The sequence below is a fragment of the Ctenopharyngodon idella genome, chromosome 15, assembly GCF_019924925.1.
Source record: "Ctenopharyngodon idella isolate HZGC_01 chromosome 15, HZGC01, whole genome shotgun sequence".
Lineage (NCBI taxonomy): Eukaryota > Metazoa > Chordata > Actinopteri > Cypriniformes > Xenocyprididae > Ctenopharyngodon > Ctenopharyngodon idella.
Genome location: NC_067234.1, coordinates 28,078,206 through 28,101,093, shown reverse-complemented (window position 1 = coordinate 28,101,093; position 22,888 = coordinate 28,078,206). Strand labels below are relative to the sequence as shown.

Sequence of the window (22,888 nt, the reverse complement as noted above, 5' to 3'; positions counted from 1 at the left end):
TAATTAACTTAGTAATATACTTACATTTATTTACAAGTATATTATATATAATTTTACATCTTTACATCCAAATAATTAACGCTATTCGTATTCATACTATCAATAATCCAAATTTCACTAAAACACAATTGTCCCTTTAAAAAAATCCGTTTAAGACAGTAGCTGCCGTATAGTCCAAACTGGCCATTAGCTAGTCCAAGCTGGTGCTGATCATCAGCTACAGTAGCCTACCATGACCACCTTAATAGCCTTAACAAACATCCGGTTTGTTGCTGGTCCAAGATGGTCTACTAACTTATATCAGCTAATGACCAGCTAGAAACCAACTACCATGTTTAAAAACAAGGGTTACCAATTAAAAAGGATTATCCAGCATTCTAAACCGTATTTCAGGCCTCGCTGGTCCATTCTTATTTTCATAAACACATTTACTTATTATTTATAGCCTAATTCGCTAATTTAGTCAAAGGTCGTTGAAACGGAAGTACGCAAACACGGTCGTTTACATAAAACAAGCGAGTCCATGTACGAAAGAATTGCCAACCACTAGATGTCGACATTGATTACTAATTTAATGTTCTTCCACCAGTCCCGTTCAATATTCCGCTTCACAAACCCAAGGAAATCCCTTACATGTTTATTATTACCACAGTTCAAACAGCCCAACATTTTATGTGCTGTTTAACGCATAAATTAAGTGTATATTTGTTAAAGGTTTATTGGTTTTGATGCATATTTTGTTTTGTTTACAAATAATAGGCAATACACAAAGGCCTATTGCTGCTTGTCATTATAGCATTCTCCTTGCTTTATTAACCATTGTGGGAATACAGAAATATTGACAAAATTATTGAACACAGCTCTTCAGTGCACTTATATATATATATATAATTTCGGTAATGGCACAACTTGTTAAGAAGTTATGGCTTTGAAACACAGCAGGATAATTTTAGGCTACCTGGTGACCATAAACTGACACAACAGTCTGAAATAGGTTGGTTAACTTTACTACAGGAGCTTCCTTTAATTATGCTAAATAATTTATGTTATAAACCATCTTTTGAGGAGGGATCTTAATTCTATGTAAAAAAAAAACAAAAAAAAAAAAAAAAAAACACTGAGCAAGATTTTGCAGGTAAGCATATAATATTATACAAAGTACTACAGTATAAATGGATATAATATAAATCCTAATTCTCAAATTGGGAATTTTACATAATGTAATAAAACAACTTTTTTCCATTATGACAAATCAATATACACTGTCATTGAAACAATACTTTTATTTACTGGCATATCAGAACTACTTTGAATTACATTTGAATAATGTAAAATTCCAATTAGGCACTAAATAGATGTTTATACTATTAAAATCCCTTTAAATCAGCGGATAAATAGAAATGAAACAATATCATTTTAGTGGTTAAAGGTTCACTTCTAAAGAACAGAGCTAAGAAACCTCACACTGTCTTCAAAATCCATGTCAAGCAACAAAAACAGAATATCAGTATTATATACTATTGTGTAGCCAAACAACACTTGGTTCCATATAGTGAGTCTTTTCTCTTTGGCTTCACTCCCGCTGCTCTGTATTGTTTTGGGCCAACACTGTGACAAGAGATTTTGGTTTTCCACTGTATAAATTAGGGGCACTTAATATGAGCTTAATATTTGCGTCCCATCCACCTGACACCCGGGACATGCATATTCACTGGATGATACTGAATAGAATTTAGGTTGTTTTCCACTGCTGGAGAAAATGTGATGCTTGCAACAATCAGATGCATAGATGGACACATTGATCCATGATGCCCAAGCCAATCTGCTTATACCCAGCATGTTAAAACTGATCACATCTAAATGTACACCTACACACACATGCCACTCCAGCAGGGTTCTGAACAGGCACATAGGCACAGAGGTTTATGGTTATGACAGTGAAGGGGAAAACCTGAATGGAAAGTATATTTGACATATCTGTACCTCACAAGTGATTCATTTCTCCTTTGCAACAACAGACAACCGCTGTGATTGTCAAACCTATAAAACCTGCTGAATCCCAGGACTTCATGGACAACCCAGTCTGAAAACAAGCCTGTCACACTCTTCCTAGCTCTCTCTTTTTCTTAAAGGGACTACGGTTATAGACTCAAATTAGACAGTGGCTTTAATCAGGTAGGGTTGCCCGAATTACATGCTAACTGGTCTGGGACAGAGTCTTCTCTTAAAGGCTCAATGGCTCCAGAGGAGTGCTGTGACTGACTGGAGCAAGACAGATGGGAAGACTGGCTTTGTAAGTCCTCTTCACCCTCTGCTTTGAACGGCTTCTTCTCTTTGCTCCGCTTTGCGACTGGATCTTTTACCAACCGCTGCTCCTCCAAGGTCCACATACTGTCGTCCTCGTCCTTGCCCTGCACCTCCCTGTCAAAGTCCAGCAACTCCTCCATCATGTCCTCGATCTCCATCTCACCGTCAATCTCTTCTTCTACCTCAGATCTGAGCTCTCCCATGCTCTCTGTCCTGTTCGTATCATCGGCGTCGTCCTCATCCACTCGGCCCTCCAGCTCGCTGGCCTGACTCTCGCCGAACTCCAGGATGGTGGGAAGGTTGCCCTGTTTGGGGCAGCGCTTGCGCAGGCTCACCAAAAACGGTTGCGGGAGGGAGAAGATGTCCACGTTGTTCCCCAGGTCGATCCAGGTGACGCTAGGAAAGCTGTCAGGGTCCTTCAGCGTGTCTGTGAGCTCTTTGAGCACGGCACGGGTCAGCCTGTTACCATTGAGGGCCAGAGTCTCGAGGCGGGGAAGGGATGCCAGCGTGGGGAGGAGAAGGAGGAAGGCATCGTCTGTGAGCTCGGTGAAGCCCAGCTCTATGCTGCCGATGCGGGACGCCTGGTGATGAAGGTAGGCACAGAGACGCTCCATGTCTTTCACTCCAAGAGGGATGCCGGACAGGTCTAATGACCCACTGGATGGAGGGCTTGAAAGAACTGATTTCAGACTAGAAAAAAGAAGCAGACAGAGAATGTGTGTGGATGTGGGGGAATTAACTTTTTATTGAATTTTATAAATCAGAACCAGAGAAGAGAAAATATTAACTAATATTAAATATTAACTGGAGGAAGAAAATATTAAGAATTCTAAAATTCCAAGCATTTCATAAGGAAACTAGGACACACTGGTAATTTTTTTAGGAACTGAAACATTATGTGGCTAGTTTGAATTTGAAAGTTTAAACATTTTATATACATATATATTATATATATTTTATATTTTTGTGCAGCATTTTGGGTCACCTTCTTTTGCTTTTAAATGTATTGTATAAATAAACTGACTGGACTTTACTAGGATGTCTAAAGTTTCTCTCTCTCAGAGATTATCAAAGACTCAGGATATCGGCTAATTGAAAGTTATTGAGATCTGATTGAAAGGATTCATTTTCGGTAAATGCATTACAGATTCAAAACAACCCCTGAAAATAGGAACAGCGTAGAATTTAACAGATAATTTAATCATGAAGTCAGCTGTTATTGTCAAGTATGGATTAAGAACCTACGAGAGATAGATAAATGGAGTGATAGTGGGGAACAGAATATGAAGGCAGGAAGAGAAGCTGATTTATTAAGTGAAATGCATTGCTGTAACCGCTGCACATGCAGCAAACTCATAATCAGCTCAGTGTGTCACCACAGCTTGCCAGTGTGCGAGTGAAGAGAGAAAGAGTGAAAGCGAAAACAGAAACGGCAAGAATACTAATTCGTAATGTGGCCATTACTAATTCACACCAGGACATGCATATATCTTATTGAACTGGCATTTGAGGAAGAGAGAAGAATAATAACCATCCTGATTTGACATGCTATGCTCACTCTGAATGATAGATTTCCTGCCCCGCTCTGATCCTGTCATTGACCTAGCAAATAAAACAGCAGCAATGTCAAGGAAATGGCTAAACCAGAACAGGATATCAACTCTCCTGATATTACTGGCCAGGATCCCAAATCCCACGCTCTTTAAGAGAAAAAGCCTTTCCCTCTCTCAGCAACCTCACCCTGAATGCATCTGACCCACTTACATTCTCTTCACAGCATTTGATCATTTACAAATGTTCTCATTAACCGAGGAGGGATGTTAAGCAGAAATATTAAAATGATCTATTAGCAAAATTATATCTGTCATGTGACTTTTATAACTTTAGAAAAGTACACATTTCAAAAACTTTTCCATAATAATAGCTGTAACAGATTTTGATAAAAATCTCTCACATGGCTTAATTGCATAGCCTGTTAACTGTCAGTGTCCTGGTAATGGGACAGTATGGCAGTATTTTTTCCCAATCACATGTTTTAGTAGTCATCATAAATTATGTATCATTTGAAAGCTTAACTAGAAATTGTTACCATGGAAAAGTTACTTTTAAATCTCAATGTTTGTGATATCAACTTAAAATTTGGAGCACAATTTGATTAGACATATGGCTTTGATTTTCTAAAGAAATTAGAGTCTACATTATTTTATAATATATATATATATATATATATACACACTAGATATATACACTATATATATATATATGTATTGTATAAAATAAAATTTAGTTCGCATTTGCTTTACAGGAAACTTCTATAACATCTTTACACTTTCAATTTTTTGAGTTCACTTCCAACCTTAGGTCTGTATTCCAAAACAGCCATAAATTTTAACCATTTAAGTTCAGATCTGTGCTCAGAAAGGGGGTGACAGTTAAATAACTCTCCAGTCTGAGGAATCATTGGTTGCATATAATCTTGGAGTTACCCAAGTAATCTCTTTACTGTATTTCATATACAACATATGACACCAAAGCAGCTTTTGTTTGACTGCTTAGAAAGCATCTGAGTTATTTAAGCTGGAAAGGATAATCAGAGATTTTGCAATCTACTTAATGCTTAATTTATTTAATGCAGATTTTTAATTTATCTGAAATTTAAATCACCCTTCAATTAAAAAAAAAACAAAGAGAGTGACAAGCAATACTACATTTTGTCTGCCACTTGTCTTTATTTTGACAGTTAATACCTACAGTTGATTTCTACTGTTAGCTGTCTTTACTTCCAGCACTCACGTTTTATTTATTTATTTATTTATTTTTTACACAAGACTAATTATCGACCCAACAGCTGGTGTGAGCTGTGAAAAATCCTTCCGTTGCATCGTCTTTCCTGTGAAACTAAATGAAATCAGGTGATTACTTCAGTGTATAGACTGGAACAAAGGTTTGACTTAAGATAAGGTTGAAGTTTCTCATTTCTCAGCTATACAGAAATGAACCCTTTTGATTACTGAAGATAAAGCAATGTCTCTGAGCAGCAGGTGGGTGGGAGGGTGTCAGAGATGCGCCAAACTGTATTGCATTGTAACAATTCATTCACATGGTTTCAAAGAGGAAAAGAAAGGAAGAAAAAGGAAAACACCCAACCATAAAATCTGTAGTATGCGTAAGTGTAGTATGCGCAAGTGTATTTACCATAAAAGGGGGCAAAATAAAGTTAATGTAAATCCATAATTTACATAGCTGGACACACTATATATACACTATTCTTCAAGGTTTGGGGTGCAAAGTTGAAGTTGAATACGGAAGGTGGTCTGGCGGAAGCTAGATATTTTACTTCATAACTTATTAAATATGGATTTTTTTACACAAATGCATCACTTCGCTTCAGAAGGCCTTTATTAACCCTCCGGAGCCGTGTGGAGTATGTTTATGATGGATGGATGTGGATGGAGGCACTTTCTTCAGCTTATACTCGTTGATCCAGCTCACTGCCGTTATAAAGCTCGGATGCGTCAGGATATTTATATATCTCCGATTGTGTTCAAAAAAGAAAGAAGAAAGTCATATTCACCTAGGATGGCTTGAGGGTGAGTAAAGCTTGGGGTAATTTTCATTTGAAAGTGAACTAATCCTTTAAGCAGCACAACTGTTTTCAACATTGATAATAATCAGAAATGTTTCTTGAGCAGCAAATCATATTAGAATGATTTCTGAAGGATTGTGTGACACTAAAGTAATGATGCTGAAAATACAGCTTTGCCAACACAAGAATAAATTACATTTTAAAATATATTCAAATAGAAAACAGCTACTTTAAACTGCAATAATGTTTCAATATTAGTGTTTTAAAAAAAAAATGTAGCCTTGGTGAGCATAAGAGATTTAAAAAACATAAAAAAAACCTTACTGACCTTGAATATAGGTTTAATGTAGGTCAATAAAAATGGCCTTAGACCCTCAGATAATAAATGTTGAAGACTCTCGCATAAGCGTGGTAATTATGACTAATTAAGTGCAGAGTCGATCATTATACTGTTCTATTCTCCAACACACTGGTGAAAGGTGACTGCCAGAGCACAATAAAGGATTACCATCATGGAAATAAATCGTTTTGCAGTGGATGTAAGGATGACTGATTGTGCGGACTACTGCTTCATTTTAGTTCAAATTTAGCTTGGTATGATGTAGAACATATTCTATTATTTGAAATTGCAAGCACTTTCCATGAATGCAGTATACTTTACTGTACCATTGCTTTGGGTCTATATCTTAATAATACAAAAAGTCATTATTTTGATATAATCTGTTGAACTGTTATTCAATTAATTGTAACTATTTCTGTTGTTAACACAGCACTTTACAGCATCATTTCCCCCATTACAAAAAATTCCTTAAAATTGTGACACCTAATAAATAACATAATTTGGATCTTTTCGACAGCATGATGGAAAGACAAGCAAATAATCTAAATCCAGTTTCTCAGTTTTTATAAATACTTTTTACACTTGCAAAAATTGTGAACTAATCGCTAATATTCAGTTGACTTTCTGAGACTGACAACCAACATTTTTTTATGACTCAATTTTGTACCCAATTTGTGGAAAGTCCCAGCAGCTTTGTTTAAGCTCTTTGTGTATTAACTTTAAGTGAATTTTAAAAGCTTTTTTCTTTTGTCAAACAGCTCTTTTACTCCGCCTCTCAGGCATCAATAACTCTGACATGACAGCTTTCTGGATGGCTATGTAAATCAATACAAAAGCATCAAAGTTAAAGTACCAAAGTGCAAAATTAAACGTCAAAGTTACTGCTAGTATAAAGACAGACAGAAATTGAAAAAGCCAGAGATGCAGACAGCTGTAAGGAACAGGGCAGGAATGAATACCAATATCCTATTGCATTATCATGCCACATTCAAAACCTGCTGTTTCTGCTCTCAGGCAGTGAAGAGCGTGAGCAGAAGAGGACAAGACGACAACAAGAGAGAAAGAGGCACAAAATGGAGAGCTTAAGCTACTGAAAATCTAGCAAAAGGCAGAAATGTGAGGTAATCTCTTGGGGAGAGGCGGCATTAGAATGACTCAAGAGATCATATGAGGAGAAAATAGAGGGATGAGAAATAGGAGGGAAAATTTAGAAGGTAGAAAGAATTCAGCAGACATGCCTGAGAGATGACAGTATGATTTCACAACAGCCCATACTCCACACCCTCTTTTATATTCCCAAATCCTTTTTTCGTTTAACACGGCTCACTATCTTTCTTCTCCCCTCAGAGTTAAACAATCCTAGCTATCAAATACCATTCAGACCAGCGAGTTTGCTGTTATTGTGGGTGTTATGGAGGCTGATCATATTTTAAAGTTAGATAAAACATCTGGACATAATGGTCTAGAAAGCTCCAGTCTGCCTGTGTTGAGATGAGGAAGACAGTTCAGCTATGACTCACAAACAATAGAGGTCATGTAGTAGGTCTATGGCATATCAAATTCCACTTAACAGGTTTTGTTTCGAAGACGCGATCCAAAATATTTTTAGTCCACACAACAGCATAATACAGTTTTCAGATATCTTGCGTTCGTAAAGACCTGTTTATATAGTTTAATTTGCATTTAACAATTTGACAGTCCACTAATATATTCAGTGAGAGTGGGTGGTACTGTTAGTATTGTGACAGTGCAACCTTATGCAAATGAGAAAGAAAAAATACAAACATGCTGACATGCACTTTCAGAGCATTTGGGGATTTTCTCCCACCTGCATTAAACAGACTTGTCTGTGCTAAACCTTATATACCCCTGTGCTAATAAATAAAATTTAATGTATACAAATGCAGTCTGTATTTACACTTAAGATAAATGCATGGTATTGGGTAAGCTAACAGATTAACAAATCCTGAGCAGATGTATAATTTCCCCTAGTTACATGTAGAATTGCAAATCAGAATTGATGTAGCTTCAATGTAAATATTTGAATGGAGGCACATTCTGTAGATAAAACTGCACACACACTATGAGTTATGCAAAGCTCACATAAACACATGCGTACTGCAGCCCAACATCTGTTATGTATGAATTCTCTAAGAGAAAATGGGACACCTGTCTGAGAGACTGTGTCACACTGATCTGTGGAGGAGGTTAAGGTCATGTTAGCACTTAGCCAACACTAGAGCGGAGAGGGTGGAATCATTAAGGGAGAGAGAAAAGAGAAGGGTAACTGAAGGAGACATAAAATGATAATGTTATGTTGTTATTGTTAACTAAAACTATTAAAAAATGTTTTTTGTTCATTAAAATCAAGCTGAAATTAAATATAAATATTAGATTAAAAACATAAAAAACGTAAATGAAAATTAGAAATGTTGCCTTGTCAACTAACTGAAATAGATATAAGTTGAAGTACTATAATGACTAAAACTTAAACTGAAATAAAAATATATTAAATATAAAAAACAAAAATCTGGCATCAAGATGTTAGCAGCAGATCCTTTAAATCCTGTAAGTTGCGAGGTGGGGCCTCCATGGATCGGACTTGTTTGTTCAAAACATCCCACAGATGCTCGATTGGATTGAGATCTGGGGAATTTGGAGGCCGTTTCCATGAAAGGGTGTACATGGTCTGCAACAATGCTTAGGTAGGTGATACGTGTCAAAGTAACATCCCCATGGATGGCAGGACCCAAGGTTTCCCAGCAGAACATTGCCCAAAGCATCACACCGCCTCCGCCGGCTTGCCTTCTTCCCATAGCGCATCCTGGTGTCATGGGTTACCTCAGGTAAGCAACGCACACGCACCCGGCCATCCACGTGATGTAAAAGTAAACGTGATTCATCAGACTAGGCCACCTTCTTCCCATTGCTCCATGGTCCAGTTCTGATGCTCACATGCCCAATGTTGACGCTTTCGGCGGTGGACAGGGGTCAGCATGGGCACCCTGACTGGTCTGCAGCTATGCAGCCCCATACGCAACAAACTGCGATGCACTGTGTATTCTGACACCTTTCTATCAGAACCAGCATTAACTTCTTGAGCAATCTGAGCTACAATAGCTCGTCTGTTGGATTGGACCACACGGTCCAGCCTTCGCTCCCCATGTGCATCAATGACCCTCGGCCGGCCATGACCCTGTTGCCGGTTCACCACTGTTCCTTCCTTGGACCACTTTTGATAGATACTGACCACTGCAGACCAGGAACACCCCACAAGAGCTGCAGTTTTGGAGATGCTCTGACCCAGCACCTAGCCATCACAATTTGGCCCTTGTCAAACTCACTCAAATCCTTACGCTTGACCATTTTTCCTGCTTCTAACAACTTTGAGGACAAAATGTTCACTTGCTGCCTAATATATCCCACCCACTAACAGGTGCAGTGATGAAGAGATAATCAGTGTTATTCACTTCACCTGTCAGTGCTCATAATGTTATGCCTGATCGGTATATAGCAGGGGTTCCCAAACACAGTCCTGGAGCCTCCCCAACACTGCATGTTTTCCATGTCTCCTTAATAAAACACACCTGATTCAGATCATCAGTTCATTAGTCAAGACTCCAAGACCTGAAATGGGTGTGTCAGACAAAGGAGACATGCAAAATGTGCAGTGCTGGGGAGGCTCCAGGAATGTGTTTGGGAACCCCTGGTATATAGTGTTAAGAGTTTCTGTTATGTTGAAGATTTTTAGGTTACCATTGTGCTGAAAAATAGACTATGAAGGTAAACACTATATTGACTCTAAGAACAATGACTGCGCTAATGCTAGTGACAAGTAATATATTACTTGTTCATTAAATGTACATGCTAAATAAGTTACATTTAACATGTGCTATGATAGCTACAACTCAAATTATTATATTCCTCTAGCTCAATGTTGCTTGAACAAAATTTAATTCAAAGTTGTCATAACTCAAAAACTGTTGCGTTAATTTGTTTAAGTGTGTAATCCATGGAAGAAAGAAAATCATAGGGTTTCCTGAAATTGAGAAAATAGTGACTGAAATTCAATTTAATTTAATCCATCCCCTTGTTTTTCTTTCCTGTTTGCACCTTTAGGCTGTAAAATTATCTGAACTCCTATTTCTCCTGGACAGTCCCATTATTAACGATCTGATGAAATCACATCAGTAAACTCAGAGTTCAGGCAGAACAAACAAAAGCACTTGAGGAAGTTCAAACAAAGAATAAGGAGAGCCTCAGAGGCACACCAGCATCAACAACACTCCCAACAGAGAGGTAAAAATGCTGCCTGAGAAACACTTCTCTTTTTAAACCCCAACAGCTGCATTCACATCTGCAACAATAACCCACACCACCGTAAACATCACAAGTGGAAACAAATGGAGGGCCATGTGTGTGGTGACTCAGACAAACAGTGGTGCTCCATCAACAAAAAGCCCCCAGTGAAGATTAGACAATACAACCGGAGCGGATTAAAAGGAGAAGGTATCGAATCCGGTCTACGCATAAACACATACCTTCACATTCCAGCTTCACCACAGCAGCCAATGCAGTGAATGAACTGCGGTAGGGGAGTTCAGCTGTTTTATCCTTGCATACATAACTTCAAGCACAGCACTAGTGAGTTAAGCACAGAATAAAGGCTTACGCTCATCTAAAGTGTATCCATCGACACAGGAAATAAATAAAGCCTAGTATTTCCTCATTTACACATTACACAGTTTGTATTTTGACTATATTAATGGCAGCTGGAAAGGAGCCACATAAGTATGAGTCTACACCACAGAACCATGTGTTAGCAAAAAAAAAAAACCACACAGCACGCAGTGGGAGGCTGCTCTTTCATTCACTGACTCACTCTACAGATTCAACACAGCTCTTATCATCAATGGACGGAGGGGAAACCGCTGAAAGCCCCGTTGAGGAGCCAATTCACGGGTGATGAGAATTCGATGGTATACACAGCTGTTCTGGAGATATTAGATATTGTGTATTAAAACAATTTGAGGATATCAGGACTGTAGGACCCAATCCTCAAATGAGACGCTCCATTAGCCATGCGGTTTTTAAAGCGTAATTAATCCCTAAGTGCTGACGAATCAGTACAGGGACAAACAACTGGCAAAGCGATGATTCATTTTGACTGCCTGCTTTGCAAAGTCAGAAAGCCTTTTATTTTAAAACCAACTAATTACTTTAATTAATGAACAAAGCGAGGCACTTGCAAGCCACTAGTCTGCTGCATGTGGGCTGAAGGATATGGGCATCAATACAATTTATAATGTAGCGTAGAATGTAATGTTTTCATGTGAAATGAAAGTACTTATCTGACAATAGAGAGCTGGACAGCAGAAAGAAAATGAGAAAAGAAAAGAAATGAAGTGAAGAGGAAAAAAGAGAAAGAAAAGTGTTCCCGCAGTAAATAAATTTAGATAAATATTGACTAGCTAATGAATCACTAATGAGTCATGAGTCAATCACAAATTGAGTCATTTGTGAATCAATGTGATTGATTCATTGAAAAGATTCAACTTAAAAGAATTATTCATTCACAAATTATACATTACTATGGCTTGTTTTACTCTATTTTTATTTGTTATTTTAATGTTAGTGTCAATTGCTTATTCTTTTTTAAGTGTATTTGATAATTGATACTTTTATTTAGCGAGGATGCATTAAATTGATTAAAAGTGGCAGTAAAATCTTTTACAATGTTACAAAATATATTTACATTTCAAATAAATGCTGTTCTTTTATGCTGTTTCTTGATATTATGCAACGCAACTTTTTTAAACATTTATAATAATAAGAAATGTTTTATGAGCAGCAAATCAGCATATTAGAATGACTTGAAGGATCATGCGAATAATGGCTGCAACATTGCCATCACAGGAATAAATTGCATTTCAAAATATATTTTGAAAAAAATAGACAACAGTTATTTTAAATTGTAACAGTATTTCATAATATTACTGCATTTTTGATCAAATAAATAAAGAACAGTAGTGTACGTGATAACTAGAAAAAAAAATGTGTATTGACTACAGATATATCCACTTTTAAAATTACAAATGTAACCTTTTTTTTTAATTTTTTTTATTACTACCAGATTTTGCACAGTCGTGACAACCCTGATAAAAGAGACAAGTCAAGGTGAAACAAAAATAGAAGCGCTGAAACTAAGCTGAAAAAAAAAACCTCTTGTTGTATTGAGAAAAGTAAGGCAGCATATGCCCTCACTGCCTAAATCTGAGACCTCCTCTCTGCTTGTCAGTTCTGCTTTCTCACCAGGACTGTGGCTTCCTCTTCAGCAGCCCCTGCCGTCTCCACTGGGAGTGTGGGCTCAGGTGGTAGGTCAGCTGACGGCACACCTTCTCCATGGAACCCAAAGCATCTCCCTCCTGACAAAGATAGAAAGAGAGAGATCACATCAATCAAGCTGTAACACACAGCAGGTTAATGGGGACTGGCAGAAGATCAGGGTATCTGAGCCCTCAAGGTAAAATACTAATTTCTTTGACATTTATGATGACAAGAGCAAAGCTATATGGACTGACCGACATGTCACAAACTCACTCTGACTCTATCATTAGGTCATCTGAGGTTCTGTGAATGTGTATGTGTGTGATGTGGTGTCCATGGTAAAATGCATTAGTAGGTAATATTTTAGTGACATATTGATGTATTGTTCAGCCCTCTCATGGAAAGCTTTATTATTTTTACTCTCATTCATCACTGCCTAAAGCAATCCAATTTGCAGAGAGACACGAACACTCATACTCACACGGCCTCGAGTAACTGCCACACTCCTCTAGACAGAAACAACTTCTGCCAATGTTTAACACATAAGTTACCGAAAAAGAAAGGAACTCAATACTCTTGCAGGGTTGATTATTATATAAAATGCGCCGAAATTACAATTCTGGATGATAACAAAAAGGGTAGCTAATAAAATATTAAATTTATGCTATTTTGTCTAAATAAACTAAAAACAACAAAACAAAGTAAAATCAATCGCTTTAAATGCTACAAATGAAAATAGTATTCAAAACTTTATAATGTAGAACTTAAAAATGGATATTCATTTTGAGATTTGATAAAGATTACATTTAATAGTGTAAATTAATTATATAAATGTAAAGAATTTATGTTTAAGTAAGCTTTAGATGACAGTAAAAGTTCATTTGTTTGTAAAAATAAATAAATAAATAAATAAATAAATAAAAATGAAATACACAATTAGATATCCAATAACACCTGACATACCAACTAATTAAATTTTAAAAAATTAATTTAAAAATATGGAATTAATATATGATGCATCCCTAATTAAATCTGAACCATTATGCTGTGATCAGTGTTGTTATTGTTAAGTAAATCTATTACAAATCATTTTGTCAATTGCAATAAAGCTGAAATAAATAAAATATAAATATTAGACTGGCAACTATCTAAAATAAAATATTTAAGTTAAAGCACAAAAATTACTAAAACTGAACTTAAAAAAAATTAATGCTAAATAGAAATTAAAAAAATAAATTTTTGAAAATTAATAAAACAAACTAATATGAAAAATAAAACTGAAAATATAAAAATAAACGCTAATTCAAAATATTAATAAATACTTTAATAGTATATAAATAATACTAAGATAACACTGGCTATGATATCAGAACACATTTTATTTCATTATTAGGAACTGCAAAGATGAAATCTTGGTTACGAGTTTTTAATTTTTTCAATGTCCATTCTAACATTCTAATTTTGTCTTGTCATGTTAATCACAACTGAAATGTACAGAGGTTTATTACTGTAATAACATTGATTTGCTTCATGTAATAAATCAGGTTCAGTGCACTGCAATGAATGAGAGGGCACTGCTCATACCTGACTAGATTACCAATTATCTATATTTTCAAGAACTAAGACTTATCTGTTCTGTGGAACTAAGAACCTACAAAAAATATCTCTACATGTAGAATGGTTGCTAGAATGGTTGCTAAAATGGTTGCCAGGACAAATTTTTTATAGGTCTTACCCTGGACCAAATGAGATTTGTTTTTGCCAAGAATCCAAGATAACACTAACATAGTATTTCATCAAGGACACATTGTCTGCGCTCAGGTGTCTGTATCCGTACTGGAAACATCAATATGTAAATCAATCCTGCCATCACGTCTCTCCGCTGCACCAGGTCTTGACCTCTGCAGTGGATCAGAGATAGAACTACGCTTGTGGATATTGAGATGTCTTAAAAAACCACCCTATTAGTTGGTAAAGCCTACTTGCTGCTGACGGTGAGATTAACAGAGCCACATGGCTGGTCAGCGCTGGTGCGCATCCCCCTGCAGACAGACAGTGGGTCCCCTGGCAATGTAATCATACACCCAGCATGCTCTGACAGCTCTGAGAGTGTAACAGACAGCCCAGCTTTCTTTTCGTCACGTCACTGAGCTCGTCTCTACTTTGTCTCCCTCCATTGCTACTAACAATAACATCAGTTAGAGCAAATGTCACCTTACACATTTGTGCGAACTCTCACTCTCCCCACTGTTAGCTGACATTTCATTATGTCTGCTTGGTTAAAATTATTGCATATGCGTGTTTCTGAGGCTGGATCCCATTTTTAGCAATAATGTCCAGGTCATGGACTGGCCATCTGTTCAGGGTTTTTCCACCGCATGTGGCCTGAGATGCTGGGATAGTCTCCAGCCCTCCCAAGCAGTTTGGAGAATGGATGGATCAATGGATGTCTAGGTCATATTTCAACATAAAAACATAAAATTGAAATAAAAAAACGAAGTAAATTTGTTGATATACACAGATCAGGCATAACATTATGACCACCTTCCTAATATTGTGTTGGTCCCCCTTTTGCTGCCAAAACAACCTTGACCCATCGAGGTATGGACTCCACTAGACCCCTGAAGGTGTGCTGTGGTATCTGGCACCAAGATGTTAGCAGCAGATCCTTTAAGTCCAACCATTTAAGTCCGGACTTGTTTGTTAAGCACATTCCACAGATGCTCGATTGGATTGAGATCTGGGGAATTTGGAGGCCAAGTCAACACCTCAAACTCATTGTTGTGCTCCTCAAACTATTCCTGAATCCTGAACCATTTTTGCTTTGTGGCAGGGTGCATTATCCTGCTGAAAGAGACCACAGGCACCAGGGAATACCGTTTCCATTAAAGGGTGTACATGGTCTCTTACAACACTTAGGTAGGTGGTACGTGTCAAAGTAACATCCACATGGATGGCAGGACCAAAGGTTTCCCAGCAGAACATTGCCCAAAGCATCACACCGCCTCCATCGGCTTGCCTTCTTTCCATAGTGCATCCTGGTGCCATGTGTTCCTTAGGTAAGCGATGCACACGCACCAGGCCATCCATGTGATGTAAAAGAAAACGTGATTCATCAGACCAGGCCACCTTCTTCCATTGCTCCGTGGTCCAGTTCTGATGCTCAAATCCCCACTGTTGGTGCTTTTCGCTCCCCACATGCATCAGTGAGCCTTGGCTGCCCATGACCCTGTCGCTTGTTCACCACTGTTGCTTCCTTGGACCACTTTTGATAGATACTGACCACTGCAGACCGGAAACACCCCACAAGAGCTGTAGTTTTGGAGTTGCTCTGACCCAGTTGTCTAGCCATCACAATTTGGCCCTTGTCAAACTCACTCAAATCCTTACGCTTGACCATTTTTCCTGCTTCTAACACATCAACTTTGAGGACAAAATGTTCTCTTGCTGCCTAATATATCCCACCAACTAACAGGTGCCGTGATGAAGAGATAATCAGTGTTATTCACCTCACCTGTCAGTGCTCATAATGTTATGCCTGATCGGTGTATCATATCATATTTCATATTCCTTTCTTTTGGTTTTGGGGTGAAATAAAACCAGATTTCAGGGATGAATTGACAGATTTCATGGGACTCACACAACCACATTTGGTTAGAGAAGAAATGATGAGCTCAGTGAAAAGAAAACAATGGGCAGCAGTGTTGTTTTGGTGGAGGTCAGGTGTTTGTGTAGCTCTCTATAGGAGCTGAGCAGGGTGTTAGTGGTGTGATATAGTGCCTGACTTGCTTCATTAAGTGCAGCAGCAGCAGCAGCAGTCTTGAAAGAGGGCTGACTGGTCTTTACTGTGTGTGACTCATCTGCAAGTACACCTCCCTCTGCCTCTACCCTCTCCGTTCTCTTCATCTCTGCTTCTCCCTCACACACACAGAGACTCACACATGCTTAAGCAACTGGGTTTTATCCTAATGCTCACTGCACTGGAATGGCAGTTTCATGTATCACGTCTATCTGCCGTGCCTTCCAGGCAGTGTTCTAAAGCAATTTTCATTAAATATTAATGTAACACAACATACAAGGAATGTACAGAAATAGAGAAAGAGTAAAGCCTGTGTGTTTGTGTTTAGGTGTGAATGGGATTAGGTTTAAAATGTCACATAAAATCACAGAAGCTGAGCACTATACCTTTGGGCAGTGAATGTATTTGGCCAGGCTAATAATGAGGTCATGGGTAATGGGATCCACCAGGTTGCGGAAACTGGCATAGCGGTAGAGAACATCGTCCAGAGAGGTTGACTCCATTCCCAGATCCTGGAAAAAAAGACACAATACCAGGAGGTCAAGAGAATGGGAACTACATACTCAGACTTCACACTTAAAGGGATAGTTCACCCAAAAATGAAATGTTGTCATTACTTACTCAAACCTGTATGAGTTTCTTTCTTCTGTTGAACACAAAAGAAGATATTTTAAAGAATGTTGGTAACCAGACAGTTGATGGCACCCATTGACTTCCATAGTATTTTTTTTCCTACTATGAAAGTCAATGGGTGCCATCAACTGTCTGGTTACCAACATTCTTTAATATCTTCTTTTGTGTTCTTTTGAGTTTGGAACAGTATGAGAGTGAGTAAATGATGACAAAATTTTCATTTTTGGGTGAACTATCCCTTTAATTCTTATTTTTGAATTCTGATTCTCTAATATGTCATCTAAGAAGCTTTTTGTTTGGACTATTTGTTACATGTGAAATCAAGGATTCTATGGTGCATGTCATATTTATATACACCTGAAAGCCATGCACATATACACAATTTGTGCTTTGTGAACACAAACAATAGCTGAGTCATTTGTTCATGTTTGCCTGTTCACATCCCTGAAATCATTAATTGATGTAGTCCTAGAAAATGAAATGTCAAAATGTGGGCCTAGAAAGCGAACAGACTTTGTGGTCGGCAAAATCATTTAACTCTGCAAAACATGGCAAACTGAGAGAAAAGTTAATCTACATTATTGAACATTTGCAATCTGTAAAGCAACAGGGCAGACAGGGGGTCAGCAATTTTATAAATTGCAAATGTGTGTGGGGGTGAGGGCTCTACAGCCAGCAAAATAATCAACAGTCAACCAACTGAAAATGAGTGGGTGTGAATGAAAGCAAATCGTCATTAATATGACAGTGAATGAGCTCAGGAAAGATTTGTTTTTGTTAAGAGAAAAGGCTGAATAATTTCAATGTTACTACATATAACATAAACTTAATAATGAATTTCTAGACCACTAGAACACTAGACCACCTCCATCGACAAAAACCCAGACCTAAACTGTGCATGCTGAGCAAAAGCCTTGGTTTATCATCATCATCCCTCTATGAAGGGATGAATCTTGATTAATTGATTTCCATTTAATCAAAGGCCCATCCATTTTCATGGTTTCCGGGCAACAAGGTGCACTTGGTAACCACTGGACAAGAGACACTGTCCTTTGACTCTATTTCTTGCTCATTATGTGCTTTAGCCCCCATTGCAAGATTTAAGTAAACATTCAGTTCAAAACATTCGATATGATTTTAAGTAAACATTCAATACAATTAAGCATTCTTTTTCACAAGGGGTGTATATATGTGTGTGTGTGTGTATATATATATATATATATATATATATACACACACACACACACATAACTGTACTTGCCGATAACTTAAGTGCACTTAAAGGGAGTACACTCTTAAGTAAACTTAAAAGTGCATTTTGTGACACTGGCAAATTAAAGGTACATTTTAAATCGTTACGTTTAATAAACTTTTGTCATGCTTATTTTGATGTGTTGACTCACATACTAAAGCACATGTAAAGTACTTGATTATGACTATTTTAACTGTAGTGTGTTTATTTGATATTACATTTAAAGTTAATATATTTTAAATGTACTAAATTACAACATCATTACAAATGTGATTACAAATATATATATACACACACACACACACACACACACACACACAGTCAAACAAAAAATTATTCAGACATTTTTTATATATTTTTTACTGGTGGGTGCAGGACACTATAGTTCATTTATGTAAGTGAGGATAGTAAAATAAAGTAAACTGTGACATATTATACCCAAAAATTCTTCATACAGAGGACTACCAGTAAAACTGATGCAAATTTGGAACCAAAAATTATTCACACTTTGACCTGACCATGTTTTGCTTAAGTGTTATCTGACATAATTAAGATTATTTTTTTCTGACACAGTTTAACTCTGAGATCTTGTCATATATTTTTTTTTTTACTTTTTGTTTTTTAATTTTATTTGTATCTTTTTAAACTATAGTGAATAAACTGTATTAATGAATGAAATGTGCAAGGTGTCTGAATAAAGTTTGGTTTGACTGTATGTATATATATATATATATATATATATAAAGATGTTCTTAAGTCCTAAAAGCATGTCATTTAATATAAATTTAACTATAAAACATTTTCATTTCAATGTAAATAACATGCAATTAAGTGCCCAAAAACATTACGTTCAGTTTGCACTTAAGTATATTATTTTAAAGTATATTTTTCCATAAGTACTCTTTGTAAAAGTATGCTAAAGTGTACTTCTTTTTCGAACCTTTTGAGAAAAAATCCTATAGTGTATTCCAAAGCCACCTGTTGCTTCGCCACTGCGCAGCGATTCATTTAATACTACCTATGGAGGATTAGAAAACCCCATTAGCTCAGTCTTTGATCCCTGCTGCACATATGCAGAAAATCCTCAGTGCAGTGGACCTGCTAAAATCAACTTCTAGTCCATAAGATGATCCTTACTCTTAAGGAAAGCTGGATCAAAAAATAGTAATAGGGGCAAGAGTTCTGGCAGCACATACCCATCTACACTGGCCTGATCTTACTGGTACTGACACAAAGAAAGTTCCGATCTGCCTGAGATAGCCATTTGATATAAAGCAGACCATAATCACTACCCAAAGTAAACAGTTGGTATTTATGCAGTGCAGTATAACTCTTCGGCCAGCTTGTGCTGTGTCTGTTCTCACAGGTTCACAGGACTGTGAAATGGGCATCTGTCTCAATAGCACTGAATTCTGCGAGATGCAAAATCTATAGAGTTGGGAAACTCTCAAGATATGTCTATATCTGCACTCTATAAAATGTGACAGTAATGGTGTATTTTGGAAGAAGACCAGCCCAGTATGGGACTGACATTTTGGCCCAATTGCTCTCCGCTGTAAAGCAAAGTGTGGTTTCTGCATGGGGTGCAAGGACAGATTACAGATTGAGTGGGGCCAATGCTTTGGGGGCTATGTTTACCATCTGAGAGGCCCACGGTAGTCCAAAAAGCTAGAAGTAAAATTTATATAGATACAATAATTAACATGCTTACATTGTGTAATTACAATTTTGTTACTTCCTTTCTTATATTTGTGATCTGTTTTCTAGTCATTTGGACATTACTATTGCAACCACAGGGGTAATGTGGAGAAAGAAAAAAAGTGCACTAGAGCCTTGCAGGACCATAATGCTTTTTGATGGAGTGCAATGATTCTTTTGTACTGTGATATAGGCTCCACACTGACTTCAGGAACTCTATTTAACGTCAAATGCTGTTTGTAAAATGCACGAGAGTTGACAGGTAGGGTAAGATGGGGAAATATGTCCCCCTTAAGAACAATGTGGATTTACTTTTAAATTGTAAAATAAAGTTTAGCATGTGTAGAATGATGCATCAGCCAATGTGTTATTATAAAGAAAAAAAATATATAAACATTTGCTAATTTAGTTGTTATAGTACAAAATGTCAAATATGGCAGACATTCAACAATAAAACTTGACAAGAACTCATCAGTGACAACTTTCATCACTCTGTTTAAGTTTTACCCTAATCTACAAGAAGCATGGACTGATATTTGTACCTGCCGGAGAGTCTTCAGCATCTCTGTCGCTTCATCGTGTTTCCCCTGCTTTGCCATCAGCATCATCTCTTGTATCATCCCGATGCGCCGCTGGTAGGGAGGAGGAGTCCCGCTGCTCCTCAGTTTGTCTCCTGACCTCAACATTAAAGAGGTAAGGATGTCGCCTCGCTCTTTCGTGGGGGTCCGTTTCCATCCTGTGCTCTGAGGGCTTGCTCCTGCCTCCTGTCCCGCAGCTTTTGTTTGCTTCGCTCCCATGTTTGGTTATAAGGTCTCAACCTGGAAATGGGCCTCCAGACTGGGCATACTTTCAAAATGCATTCACATTAAACTATTTAAAGTCCTTTTACATTGTATATGAGATTTTGTAAGAAACAAGTGAAGATAAGAAATAAGCCTTAGCGTTCCTATAAAGTTTATTGGAGAACAGTGTTTTAAAAGTCCTTCTGCTCACCTCACACCTGTCATCTCTCACCTGACAAAGAAAAAATACTTACATTAAGATCAATAAGAATATATTATAATATAATTATAAAAACTTGCATCGAATAGCATTTCAGTAAAGTCTTTTCACAAAGTGTTCATTCACAGGGTGCAAATTGTGGGGGTGGTTTGGGGGGATGTAGGCCTAAGGCCCCCAAATTAAGGCATGAACCCCCCACAAAGGGAAGTTAGGGGTCTTAAAAATTTGTATTCTTTTTACATAGCAGCATTTATGCGTTTCAACAGCATTCAAACAATGTTTCCGTAACCACAAAAGTTAGATTACAAGTTAGAGTGCGCTAAATGTATACTTTCGCTAACAGAATCGCCTCTGCATATGTAACCATAGCAACAGCTGCTCGATCTATGTTTGTATCGGGCGGTGCCTCAAAAACAGTCTTATTTATCACATTATCATAAATTTACACATCACAAATATAACACAAAATACTTTTGTCTTGTTTAAAATGTCTTTTGTTTAAAATGTAGGGGCCCCAAAAGACCATTTGGGCGCCAAAAGACTATTTGCGCGAGACGAACAGATTGCACTCCGAAAATTACTTAAAAAGTTGACCTCACTGAAAGTCATTGAATAATTCGCTCACTTCCCATCAAAACTGCGTTAAAGATATGGTGCTGTAGTTTACTACGCATAACGTCCAACTTTTACATCATTCACAGCTGACTCCTGCAACGTCAGTTGTTTACTCTTTAGAAATCATCCGTCCGCACGCGCAAAATTATTTGAAATTTTATAAGATGACAAAACATCTAAAATACTGAGCGTTTCATGTCAAAGTACTCGTAAGTCAGTCCAATTAGGTCAAAGCTTAATAATTTATCTCTTCTGTCAAAAACTCAAGTAATCCTCGATTCCCTCAGGTAGGGAACAGATCTGAAGATGCCTGCGGCATGACCGCAGATTAAAGAAGAGCAGTCCCGCAAACCTCCAGAAACTCACACAGTCCGGTTCAACAGAATTATAGCATTATCTTACGCAAGGATGATTCGTTTTCTGTCTCTGTTTTTATTTCAGTCGCTGTTTGAGCTGTTTGTTCCTCCGCATTCTCTCATACGCACACGATGTAGGTTTCTGTGCGAGTTTAGTCGACGGCGAGCAGTACTGCTGTGAACAAGGGCATGTAAATATTTACGTCGTCCGTCACTGTTTCCCTCCTCGCACAAGTCATCCCAGTATTTTCTTCCACGCAGCCCGCGGAAATATCACTGTTCACTGCTGAAATGTGCCGTGTCGAAATAATTCTCGCTTTCATATGACCTCTCTCCCCAGGTGTGTCCCGTCTGAGGGCTGGGTGTGTTCAAAGGAGAACGACTGAACGGTCTCTCATCACTCAGATGGAGCGGAGAGGCGCTGGGTCTCGACACAGGCTGTGTGGGAGGGGTGGAGCGGTCTGCAACATCCTCCACTTGTTTTTCAATCTATAGCCGAGAATGCACCACTGTCATGGTACAGTTAACCAAGTGGAGAATATGGTCGCAGTTGGGACCGCTCCAGTTCTGCACTATAAGACGCATTTCAGCATTTTAAAGGAAATGAAAGAACCATTCGCACATTTGGGCAATCCCATATCCCCGTAAATGCGTAGCAATATTCTGCTCAAGTTATTTTTTTTTTATCATTGACTTGTTCACTACGGTCATAGTTGGCCTATCTTTGCTGACATCTGGTGTTTAACACATGGCATACCATCTGCTGCACTGTTTTGTTCTTAGGAGGAAAATTTGGAATTGAAAATAATACTTACAAAAGTAATAATATTTACGCTAAATATTGCACATAGAACTGTAGGAAAAATATATAGAGCAAGTAACTGACATGACATTACCTTACTGATCCTCTTAAGTAACTTAATTGTAGAGAATGTCAGCTGCTATTGTGGAACCACATCAGTTATAATAAAAA

General features: G+C 37.7%; 1 protein-coding gene across 1 annotated transcript; it reads right to left on the bottom strand.

Annotated features, from left to right (window-relative positions):
• Nucleotides 1-775: 775 nt before the first annotated feature.
• On the bottom strand, nucleotides 776-22,554 carry lrrc75a (leucine rich repeat containing 75A). The gene is made up of 5 exons (XM_051863649.1): nucleotides 21,962-22,554; nucleotides 20,485-20,956; nucleotides 16,746-16,871; nucleotides 12,546-12,658; nucleotides 776-2,997 (listed from the first exon to the last, which is right to left on the bottom strand). Exons 2-5 carry the CDS (start codon nucleotides 20,737-20,739, stop codon nucleotides 2,172-2,174), a joined length of 1,320 nt encoding a protein of 439 aa, XP_051719609.1. The 5' UTR covers nucleotides 20,740-20,956; nucleotides 21,962-22,554; the 3' UTR covers nucleotides 776-2,171.
• Nucleotides 22,555-22,888: the final 334 nt, after the last annotated feature.